The sequence below is a fragment of the Babylonia areolata genome, chromosome 24, assembly GCF_041734735.1.
Source record: "Babylonia areolata isolate BAREFJ2019XMU chromosome 24, ASM4173473v1, whole genome shotgun sequence".
In the NCBI taxonomy this organism is placed as follows: domain Eukaryota; kingdom Metazoa; phylum Mollusca; class Gastropoda; order Neogastropoda; family Buccinidae; genus Babylonia; species Babylonia areolata.
In genome coordinates, this window is record NC_134899.1 from 569218 (window position 1) to 582137 (window position 12920).

At 50.3% G+C, this 12920-nt stretch overlaps 1 protein-coding gene across 1 annotated transcript in view; it reads right to left on the bottom strand.

Moving 5' to 3' along the window:
* The window catches only part of LOC143299029 (heat shock 70 kDa protein 12B-like), a 46764-nt gene that overhangs the window by 12235 nt on the left and 21609 nt on the right, over positions 1 to 12920 (bottom strand). Inside the window, exons 4-7 of the mRNA XM_076612111.1 lie at positions 11952 to 12126; positions 3962 to 4158; positions 1624 to 1833; positions 1073 to 1213 (exon numbers count right to left, since the gene is read on the bottom strand). Of these exons, the coding sequence (XP_076468226.1) occupies positions 1073 to 1213; positions 1624 to 1833; positions 3962 to 4158; positions 11952 to 12126 (723 nt within the window). The remainder of the gene's footprint in view (positions 1 to 1072; positions 1214 to 1623; positions 1834 to 3961; positions 4159 to 11951; positions 12127 to 12920) is intronic.

Below are 12920 nucleotides of genomic sequence, written 5' to 3' on the forward strand. Positions count from 1 at the left end.
TTGTTGCTGAAGTGTTGACTTCAGTACAATGGGTTTTTTTTCTAATGATTATTTTGTTGCTTTAGTGTTGACGTCAGCACCACAGTGTTTGTCTATGTGGGTTAAGTGCCAAGTGAGACTGATAGCAGCAGTATGCTACGTCCCGTTTTGGCGTTGAACTGATGACTGTGCAACATCGCTCAAGGTCACTACCACCAAGAACACGTATCAGTGAACACGTTTCCACACAGACAGAGTGAAAGACAAGAAAGAAAAGCAATGTGAGAGAAGGGAGAGGAGCGAGAAAGAAAGGAGGAGATGAAAGAGAGGAAGGGAGGTATACAGCGAGAGGGAAAAGGGAGAGAGGGGAGGCATTTCATTATCAAGGAGGTATACAGCGAGAGGGAAAAGAGAGAGAGGGGAGGCATTTCATTATCAAAGTGAAGTCTACCTACTTGAGGTCAAGTACATTTCATGGGGTTAAGTTACTGTCATGTGTTTGTCTTTTGTAGTGATCATGTGTGTGAGGTTTGGGGTGATGGTGGTGGTGGTGGTGATGTGAATGTGTGTGTGTGGGTGTGGGTGCTCACCCACGAATGCCAATGTCTATGTGTATGTAGTGTGATGTATGTCAGTATGAGTGTGTGTGCGCGCTTGTGTGCATGTCTGTTCTATTATGTTCTATTCTACGAGGCGAGGCGAACTGACCAGTTTGGTGACTGTCTCCAAAGGCGTCCCTCAGTGACTATTCTATTCTACTCTATTCTATTCTGTAAGGTGAACTGACCAGTTTGGTGACTGTCTCCAAAGGCGTCCCTCAGTGACTATTCTATTCTACTCTATTCTATTCTGTAAGGTGAACTGACCAGGATGGTGACTGTCTCCAAAGGCGTCCCTCAGTGACTATTCTACTCTATTCTATTCTGTAAGGTGAACTGACCAGTTTGGTGACTGTCTCCAAAGGCGTCCCTCAGTGACTATTCTATTCTACTCTATTCTATTCTGTAAGGTGAACTGACCAGTTTGGTGACTGTCTCCAAAGGCGTCCCTCAGTGACTATTCTACTCTACTCTATTCTGTAAGATGAACTGACCAGGATGGTGACTCTGTCTCCAAAGGCGTCCCTCAGTGACTTTTGGAGTCGTGAGGACTCGGCGAACCCTCCAACCAGGAAGATGTACTGCAGGTCTTTGATCTTGGGCTTCTTGAGCAGCCTGTCCACGTGTTCTTTGATCTATGTGGGAAATCATCATCATCATCATCATCATCACCAGCACCATCATCAACACCACCACTATCATCATCATCATCATAATCATCACCATCATCATCATCATGAATAGAAGAATTCAATTTAATGTATATCGCACGTTTTCACGTAAATCATGCTCATTTGCGATGTATAATGTAAAATTTGATGTGTAAAACAGGCATCTACATACTTAGATGACAGCTTGCATACATGACCCTGCACGAAACAGCAAACACTAACAACAATTTACGCGCGCGCGCGCGCGCACACACACACACACACACGCACACACACACACACACACACACACACACACACACACACACACACCGCACGACATAACACTCGTAATACACGTTAGGCATGACGACGCCTGATTGATGGAACGTGACCTGTTTCAAGGCGTCGTGGAAGAGAGAGGTGACCACCTCCGAAGACAGGACCAGTTTTCCCGAGGAGAACTTGACGCCTGGCTGGGCCTGCGAGGCGTGCTTCTTGATGGCCTGCTGCACCGTCACCCCGCCGTGTTGGAAGTTACAGAAGTTGTAGGGCAGCGAGACCCGGATGTTGTCACACTCCCCGCGCTTCTTGATTTCAAAATCCTGACAAAGAGGGCGCTGATAGCATTTCAAACAACACCTCCTCCCAACCCTCCTCCTCCTCCTCCTCCTCCCAACCCTCTTCCTCCCAACCCTCTTCCTCCTCCTCCTCCCAACCCTCCTCCTCCCAACCCTCCTCCTCCTCCTCCCAACCCTCCTCCTCCTCCCAACCCTCCTCCTCCTCCTCCCAACCCTCCTCCTCCTCCCAACCCTCCTCCACCTTCTCCCAACCCTCCTCCTCCTCCCAACCCTCCTCCTCCTCCCAACCCTCCTCCTCCTCCTCCTCCCAACCCTCCTCCTCCTCCCAACCCTCCTCCTCCTCCCAACCCTCCTCCTCCTCCTCCTCCCAACCCTCCTCCTCCTCCCAACCCTCCTCCTCCTCTCAACCCTCCTCCTCCTCCCAACCCTCCTCCTCCTCCCAACCCTCCTCCTCCTCTCAACCCTCCTCCTCCTCCAAACCCTCCTCCTCCTCCTAAACCTCCACCTCCTAAATCTCCACCTCCTCCCAACTCTCCACCTCCTCCCAACCCTCCTCCTCCTCCCAACCCTCCACCTCCTCCCAACCCTCCTCCTCCTCCTAAACCTCCACCTCCTCCCAACCCTCCACCTCCTCCCAACCCTCCTCCTCCTCCCAACCCTCCTCCTCCTCCTAAACCTCCACCTCCTCCCAACCCTCCTCCTCCACCTCCTCCTAAACCTCCACCTCCTCCCAACCCTCCTCCTCCTCCCAACCCTTCACCTCCTCCTCCTCCTCCCAACCCTCCACCTCCTCCACCTCCTCCCAACCCTCCACCTCCACCTCCTAAACCTCTACCTCCTCCCAACCCTCCTCCTCCTCCCAACCCTTCACCTCCTCCTCCCAACCCTCCTCCTCCTCCCAACCCTCCTCCTCCTCTCAACCCTCCTCCTCCTCCCAACCCTCCTCCTCCTCCCAACCCTCCTCCTCCTCCTCCTCCTCCTAACCCTCCTCCTCCACCTCCTCCCAACCCTCCTCCTCCTCCCAACCCTCCTCCTCCTCCGAACCCTCCTCTTCCTCCCAACGCTTCACCTCCTCCTCCTCCTCCCAACCCTCCTCCTCCTCCCAACCCTTCACCTCCTCCTCCTCCTCCCAACCCTCCTCCTCCTCCCAACCCTCCTCCTCCTCTGAACCCACCTCCTCCTCCCAACCCTCCTCCTCCTCCTCCCAACCCTCCTCCTCCTCCCAACCCTCCTCCTCCACCTCCTCCCAACCCTCCACCTCCACTTCCTCCTCCCAACCCTCCACCTCCTCCTCCCAACCCTCCACCTCCTCCTCCTCCTCCCATCCCTCCACCTCCACTTCCTCCTCCCAACTCTCCTCCTCCTCCTCCTCCTCCAAACCCTCCACCTCCTTCTCCCAACCATCCTCCTCCCAACCATCCTCCTCCTCCCAACCCTCCACCTCCTCCCATCCCTCCACCTCCTCCTCCTCCTCCCAACCCTCCACCTCCTCCCATCCCTCCACCTCCTCCTCCCAACCCTCCACCTCCTCCCATACCTCCACCTCCTCCTCCCAACCCTCCACCTCCTCCCAACCCTCCACCTCCTCCTCCCAACCCTCCTCCTCATCCCAACCCTCCACCTCCTCCTCCTCCTCCCAACCCTCCTCCTCATCCCAACCCTCCACCTCCTCCTCCTCCTCCCAACCCTCCTCCTCATCCCAACCCTCCACCTCCTCCTCCTCCTCCCAACCCTCCTCCTCATCCCAACCCTCCACCTCCTCCTCCTCCCAACCCTCCTCCTCCCAACCCTCCACCTCCTCCTCCTCCTAAACCTCCACTTCCTCCCAACCCTCCACCTTCTCCTCCCAACCATCCTCCTCCTCCCAACCCTCCACCTCCACCTCCTCCCAACCCTCCACCTCCTCCTCCTCCCAACCCTCCTCCTCCCAACCCTCCTCCACCTCCCACCACCTGAAGTCAGTACCCATTCACACCTGGGTGGAGTGAGGTCAGTACCCATTCACACCTGGGTGCAGTGAGGAAAACCAGGGAAAGTGCCTTTGCCAAGGACAAATAACCATGCTGAAACGGGGTTTGGAACCCTGATCACTGGTGAAAACTGGATCACAAGTCCAACGCCTGACCGACCGTTATGCGGCGGCTGCACTGACCTGTAAGAGTTCCACGAAGTCTTTGGCATACTCCTGGCAGAAGGCGTCAATGAAGGGCTTGCCGAACACGTTCTCCAGGAGGGTGTGGAAGTGGCGGTCAATGATGGTGCCGCCCCACGCGCCGCCCGTGGCCCGGAACAGCTCCCGGATCCGGCCGTCCTTCCGGATCTTGTGGGCCACCACGTCGATCGTGCCTCCTGGCCACAGTGTTTGTGGGGGTCACAGTGCTTGTGGGGGTCACAATGTTTGTGGGGGTCACAGTGTTTGTGGGAGTCACAGTGTTGGGGGAGGGCACAGTGTTTGTGGGGGGGGGGGGGGGGGGTCACAGTGTTTGTTGGGGGTCATAGTGTTTGTGGGGGTCACAATGTTTGTGGGGGTCACAGTGTTTGGAGGGCACAGTGTTTGTGGGGGCACAGTGTTTGTGGGGGGCACAGTGTTTGGAGGGCACAGTGTTTGTGGGGGGCACAGTGTTTGGAGGGCACAGTGTTTGTGGGGGCACAGTGTATGGGGGGCACAGTATTTGTGGGGGGCACAGTGTTTGTGGGGCACAGTTTTTGTGGGGGGGGGGAGTGTTTGTGGGGGGGTCACAGTGCCTGTGTGGGGCACAGTGTTTGTGGGGGGTCACAGTGTTTGTGGGGGTCACAATGTTTGTGGGGGTAACATTGTGGGAGTCACAGTGTTTGTGGGAGTCACAATGTTTGTGGGGGTCACAGTGCTTGTGGGGGGTCACAATGTTTGTGGGGGTCAGTGTTTGGAGGGCAGAGTGTTTGTGGGGGCACAGTGTATGGGGGGCACAGTATTTGTGGGGGGCACAGTGTTTGTGGGGCACAGTTTTTGTGGGGGGTCACAGTGTTTGTGGGGCAGTTTGGGGGGGTCACAGTGTTTGTGGGGGGCACAGTGTTTGGGGGGCACAGTTTTTGTGGGGGGGGCACAGTGTTTGGGGGGGTCACAGTGTCTGTGGGGGGCACAGTGTTTGGGGGGCACAGTTTTTGTGGGGGGTCACAGTGTCTGTGGGGGTCACAGTGTTTGTGGGGGGCACAGTGTGGGGCACATTTTTTTTGGGGGGGTCACAGTGTTTGTGGGGGGCACAGTGTCTGTGAGGGGCACAGTGTTTGTGGGGGTACAGTGTTTGTGGGGCACAGTATTTGTGGGTTACAGTGTTTGTGGGGCACAGTGTTTGTGGGGCACAGTGTTTGTGGGGCACAGTGTTTGTGGGGGTACAGTGTTTGTGGGGCACAGTATTTGTGGGTGTACAGTGTTTGTGGGGCACAGTGTTTGTGGGGTACAGTGTTTGTGGGGGTCACAGTGTTTGTGGGTTACAGTGTTTTTGGGGTCACAGTGTTTGTGGGGGTCACAGTGTTTGTGGGTGTACAGTGTTTGTGGGGGTCACAGTGTTTGTGGGTGTACAGTGTTTGTGTGGGGTACAGTGTTTGTGGGGGTCACAGTGTTTGTGGGGGTACAGTGTTTGTGGGGGTACAGTGTTTGTGGGTCACAGTGTTTGTGGGGCACAGTGTTTGTGGGGCACAGTGTTTGTGGGGGCACAGTGTTTGTGGGGGCACAGTGTTTGTGGGGCACAGTGTTTGTGGGGCACAGTGTTTGTGGGGGCACAGTGATTGTGGGGGGGCACAGTGTTTGTGGGGCACGGTGTTTGTGGGGCACAGTGTTTGGGGGCACAGTGTTTGTGTGGGTCACAGTGCTTGTGGGGGGCACAGTGTTTGGGGGGCATAGTGTTTGTGTGGGGGCACAGTGTTTGTGTGGGTCACAGTGTTTGGGGTCACAGTGTTTGTGGGGCATAGTGTTTGTGTGGGGGCACAGTTTTTTGGGGGCACAGTGTTTATGGGGCACAGTGTTTGTGTGGGTCACAGTGTTTGTGGGGGGGCACAGTGTTTGTGGGGGGGCACAGTGTTTGTGGGGGGGCACAGTGTTTGTGGGGGGGCACAGTGTTTGTGGGGCATAGTGTTTGTGTGGGGGCACAGTGTTTGTGTAGGGGTCACAGTGTTTGTGTGGGGACACAGTGTTTTTGTGGGGGTCACAATGTTTGTGTGGGGCACAGTGTTTGTTTGGGGGCACAGTGTTTGTGTGGGGCACAGTGTTTTGTGGGGGTCACAATATTTTTGTGGGGTCACAATGTCTGTATTGAAGTCACAATGTTTGTGAGGGTCAAACTGTTTGTGTTGGGTCATAATATTTTTGAGTTGTCAAAATGTTTGTCGGGTAACAATAATGGTGTCTGTGTCTGGATGATTTTACACAATATTTACCCCACAAATATTATTCTAAATAAAATGGAAATTAAAGAAAACAACAAATGTTCTTACTATAGGGACACAACAGATTTTATTGAACACTTTTTCTGTGAATGTCCGATTGTACAAAGCTTTTGGAGACAAACTGAAGGAAAGATTTCCACAAAAACAGACCTGAAATTAAAAGCAACAGCCACTGATATCTTGTTTAGAGTTCCAAAGTTGGAGCTACAGCAAGAACATTACAGATATATAAACTTTCTGACACTCATTGGTAAAATGTGTATAAGTATTTATAGAACGACAGAATCTGGTGTTTCCTTACAGCATATAATTGAAAAAATGACTTCACCTTAGGACTTTGATTGGATAAATGCCAAACTAAACTTCTATTTTAGAATGTCTTAGTTTTTCAGTATCCAGGCATGAAATACAGCAGACATACACACACACACACACACACACACACACACACACACACACACACACACACACACACACACACACACACATGGGATCGCATACAACGGTGGAGAGGGTGTGAGTGAGATGCACATGCACATTCACCAATATAATGCACACACTAGATCACAAAAAACCAGACAATGTAACAATTGTAAAACATTAAACAGAGAGAAAAAACAACAAAATGTACATCGGCATGAAAAGACATACAGAGAATTGTGGGAGAAAGATTATGAATGTGGGAGGCGACAGAAGACAAAAACCTCCATCCCCCCCGAAATGGAAGAATAATGCACTCTCCCCCATCCCTCTTCAGTATCACACAGGAACGTGCAAAACACTCAGACTGCTCTTCTATGTCTGTTGTGTCTCTTTATTTTGAGTGTCATTGTTAATAAAATGACAACAACAAAAACAACAACAAAATTATCTGGGGTCACAATGTTTGTGTGGGGGTCGCACTGATTGGAGGGGGTCACAATGTTTGTGTCGGAGCCAAAATATTTTTGTGTGGGGTCACAAAGTTTTTTGGGGAAGGTCACAATGTTTGTGGGGTCACAATGTTTGTGTGTGGTCACAATGAGTCACAATGTTTGTATGTAGTCACAATGTTTGTGTGGGAGCCAAAATATTTTTGTGTGGGGTCACAATGTTTTTGTGAAAGGTCACAATGTTTTTGTGAAAGGTCACAATGTTTGTGCGTGGTCACAATGTTTGTGTGGGAGCCAAAATATTTTTGTGTGGGGTCACAATGTTTTTGTGGAAGGTCACAATGTCTGTGGGGTCACAATGTTTGTGTGTGGTCACAATGTTTGTGTGGGGTAGCAATGTTTGCGTGGGGTCACAATGTTTGTGAGGGGTCACAATGTTTGTGAGGGGTCACAATGTTTGTGGACAATGTCACAGTGAAAGGAAACGCATGCACTAAACACGTCTTCTCTCAAGAAACGACTTTATAAAGAGGCTTTTCTAAAATGAAATATAAAATTAAACAAGGGGTGAAAGGAGAATATTTCAAACATAGCAACTGAAGTCTGAATCCGGAAATCCACCACATGGTACAAAGAAACTTGACAACACCAACACCCCAACACTGTACAACGAAACCTTCACAACACCAACACCCCAGCACTGAACAACGAAACCTTCACAACACCAAGACCCCAACACTGTACAACGAAACCTTCACAACACCAAGACCCCAACACTGTACAACGAAACCTTCACAACACCAACACCCCAGCACTGAACAACGAAACCTTCACAACACCAACACCCCAACACTGAACAACGAAACCTTCACAACACCAGCACCCCAGCACTGAACAACGAAAACTTCACAACAACAAGACCCCAGCACTGAACAACGAAACCTTCACAACACCAACACCCCAACACTGAACAACGAAACCTTCACAACACCAACACCCCAGCACTGAACAAAGAAACCTTCACAACACCAACACCCCAACACTGTACAACCAAGACCCCAGCACTGAACAAGGAAACCTTCACAACACCAAGACAGACACCACTGACACATCGAAAGACACCACTGACACATGAAGAGACAGACATCACTGACACATGGAGAGACAGACACCGCTGACACATGGAGAGACACCACTGACACATGGAGAGACATCACTGACACATGGAGAGACGGACACTGCTGACACGCGGAGAGACAGACACCACTGACACATGGAGAGACACCACTGACACATGGAGAGACACCACTGACACATGGAGAGACAGACACTGCTGACACGCGGAGAGACAGACACCACTGACACATGAAGAGACAGACATCACTGACACATGGAGAGACACCACTGACACATGGAGAGACAGCCACTGCTGACACGCGGAGAGACAGACACCACTGACACATGAAGAGACAGACACCACTGACACATGGAGAGACACCACTGACACATGGAGAGACACCACTGACACATGGAGAGACAGCCACTGCTGACACGCGGAGAGACAGACACCACTGACACATGAAGAGACAGACACCACTGACACATGGAGAGACACCACTGACACATGGAGAGACACCACTGACAGCAGATAAATACAACGTCTATCATTTGTTCTGGTATAGAAATTTCTTTTTCTAGTTCTGTCCGCAATGTTGGTTTTTCCCTCGATTCATCCCTCACGATTGGAACTCATGTGAACCACCTGTGTAAAGTTCTTTACTTTCAGCTTCGTAAGATCAGTAAAATCCGCCCCTTCCTGTCCGTTGATGCCGCCAACAAACTTTCTGTTGCCTTCATTTTATCCCGCCTAGATTATTGTAATTTGTCTTTGCTGGCCTCCCCAATGATAAACTCTACAAGCTCCAGAAAATACAGAATAGTTCAGCTCGACTAGTCCTTAAAAAGTCGAGGAGAGAGAGTGCTACTGCTCTCCTGCGGACACTTCATTGGTTGCCTGTTCAAGCCAGAATTGAATATAAAGATGCCGGTCTATACTTTCAGTGCCTGAATTGTGATACCACACCCTCATATCTTTCTGAGCTTGTTAACCCGTACTTGCCAAACAGAACATTGAGATCTCTTGATTCCTCCCAGCTAACTTTTCCCCGGTACTTCCTTAACTCCTGTGGAGAGAGGTCATTTTCCGTCTTCGGCCCAACAACTTGGAATTCTCTGCCTATTGCTCTCAGACAAACTACTAATCTATCTACCTTTAAAGTAAATCTCAAAACCTATCTCTTTAAAAAATACTTGTCATAACTCAAATAGTGCTGTTGTCCCAGGCCCATGGCAATGTGAGTGTGTGTGATGGGAGAGTAGAGAGAATGGGAGTGGGAAGATGGATGGATGGTGGTGGTGTGGTTCGAAAGGGAGAATGACCCGATTTTTACCCCTTTTACCTTTTCTATCCAAAATTTTATTTTAAATTTTTTACAAAATGTGTGGCATGCAGATTACAATTATGTTCCTTATTACATGTATGTATTTTAAGTGAAAATTGCTGTCATCTCAGCCGTTTAATCATGTGTGTCTGTGCGTGGGTGTTAGTGTGAGTGTTGGGGGTAACACTTGCAGTATTGATAGTACGTTACTTAGTGAGTTTTATGCTTTGTGTTTTTTTTTATAATATTAATGATTCTTTTTTATGTTTCTACTACTTTTTATATGCTTTCTTGTTTCACTTTAGGTACTGGATTGTAAAGCGCTTACAGCTTGCTTATGCTTGTATTATAGCGTTATATAAAAATAAAATATTATTATTATTATCATTATTATTATTATGGAGAGACAAACACCACTGACACATGGAGAGACACCACTGACACATGAAGAGACAGACACCACTGACACATGGAGAGACAGACATCACTGACACATGGAGAGACAGACACCACTGACACATGAAGAGACATCACTAACACATGGAGACAGACACCACTGATACATGGAGAGACATCACTGACACATGGAGAGACAGACACCACTGACACATGAAGAGACAGACACCACTGACACATGAAGAGACATGCACCACTGACACATGGAGAGACAGACATCACTGACACATGGAGAGACACCACTGACACATGGAGAGACACCGCTGACACATGAAGAGACAGACATCACTGACACATGGAGAGACAGACATCACTGACACATGGAGAGACAGACACTACTGACACATGAAGAGACATACACCACTGACACATGGAGAGACATCACTGACACATGGAGAGACAGACACCAGTGACACATGAAGAGACATGCACCACTGACACATGGAGAGACACCACTGACACATGGAGAGACATCGCTGACACATGGTGAGACAGACACCGCTGACATGGAGAGACAGACACATCTGACACATGGAGAGACAGACACCACTGACACATGGAGAGACAGACACCACTGACACATGGAGAGACACTGCTGACTCATGGAGAGACAGACACCACTGACACATGGAGAGACACCGCTGACACATGGAGAGGCACCACTGACACATGGAAAGACAGACACCACTGACACATGGAAAGACACCACTGACACATGGAGAGACACCACTGACACATGGAGAGACACCACTGACACATGGAAAGACAGACACCACTGACACATGGAAAGACACCACTGACACATGGAGAGACAGACACCACTGACACATGGAGAGACAGACACCACTGACACATGGAGAGACACCGCTGACACATGGAGAGACAGACACCACTGACACATGGAGAGACAGACACCACTGACACATGGAGAGACACCGCTGACACATGGAGAGACACCACTGACACATGGAGAGACAGACACCACTGACACATGGAGAGACACCACTGACACATGGAGAGACACCACTGACACATGGAAAGACAGACACCACTGACACATGGAGAGACACCACTGACACATGGAAAGACACCACTGACACATGGAGAGACACCACTGACACATGGAGAGACACCACTGACACATGGAGAGACACCACTGACACATGGAAAGACAGACACCAGGGCCACATAGGAAGACCTTTCTCTCTCTCTCTTGTCACTTTATGTCCAGCAATAAAGCCATAACCTGTAACGCAGACAGTCCTAGGAGAACAACAGTCCACCAGTGTCCCGTTTCATGTCGACACAGGAGGCTGGCTGCACTGTTGGTGATGGCAGCAAATAACGATGACACATGACGACGAAGAGGAAATTAAGAAGGGAAACTATTGTCGCCAATTAGGATCACGGCCAGGAACAAACGTCAAGCTCAGCGAGTTGCCCTTCCTTCTCCAGAAACAAGCCGGACATAAAAGAAGAAACAGACAGAGCAGAAACAGAGACAGAGAGACAGAGACAGAGCAGAAACAGAGACAGAGATAGAGAGACAGTGACAGAGACAATGGAGGACTTTGTAGCCAGTCTGAGGCTCTTGGAAACAAGCAGAGAGTTCTATTTCTTGATGGACTGTTGCGTGCTGAGGGTCTGTCTTGGGAGATCCAGGACGCGCGCAGTTAGAAACACACGAACGGGGGTATATAGACAAACAGACAGACAGACAGAGGAGGGGGGCAAGCAGACAAATAGAGACAGACAGAGAGAGGGGAGCATCCGACCGTAGTCTCTAAGTCACTCAGACGAGGAACAGACACGCCCTGCCTCCTGCATCCCACAACCTAACCCCCTCCCCCACCCCACCCTCAACACACACACAGACATGTCCCTACTCCCACACAGAGGTGACATTGCACTGATGGGGTCAGTGGTTCACTCCCAACACAGAAGGTCCTACCTCCTGCATCCAGCACCAGATACTTGGTTCCGGGTTCAAAGCTGGGCTTGTTCACCCCGTTGTCCTTGTAGCCCACAAAGTTGGTGTCCGGTAGGTGGCGGCAGTGCAGTGACGCTGCTTCCGGTTCAAGGGCGATAACCAGTTGATCACTGTTGGGTTTGTCGATCAGGTTACCCTGAGGTTGAAGGGTGTGAGGGTGCAACAGATATTAAAAATATTGTGTTTGTACAAACAGCGGGGTACGGAAGAATAAAACTGAACGCGCTTAATATCTTTTTAACCTGGCACAATACAAGCGTGCTATTCCAATATGCAATGTTACATTACTAATGAAAACACAGAACACATACATCTAATGCGATCACCAGTCATATTGCCAACGAAGCGCCTCCCATTGCTGTGATGCGAACAGGGGCATCAGAGCTCTTTCCTTGCCAGAAGAAGGTGTAGTCCCTCTCCTTTAGTGTTCCTGAGTCAGCCAGCCGTGTTTCCTGCAGAGTGGCAATGTCCACATTTAGTCTCTTCAGCTCGCTGTTTATGACGGCCGTCTTTCTGGCGTCACTGATGTCTTGCAGATGTTGGGAGAGCCCAGGCATCATTGTCCGGACATTCCAACAGGCCAGTTTCATTGTTGATCCGTTTCTTGAAGTTTTGTTTTGCCTGGTGCGGAAATTAACGACCTGCTTGTCGGATATTCTCATAATCTTCATACACCCATAGAAGACGGCAGGTCGTGGCGGGACAGCACCTAATTGGCTGGGGACTGCCCAGCTTGGGCGGGCGGTAGCTGTCCAGTGGGATGCGAGGGTCCCTCCCACCGTCAAAAGCAACCCCTGGCGTCGGCTCTACGCCAACTGAGCACTAACTTATAACCGGTAACTGTTGCTTCACGTGTTGTTCCGACGCTAGTGCTAGTAGCGAAGCTACTCCAGGTTGTAGGTGCAAGGTGTTTGTGTATAGATGGACTGA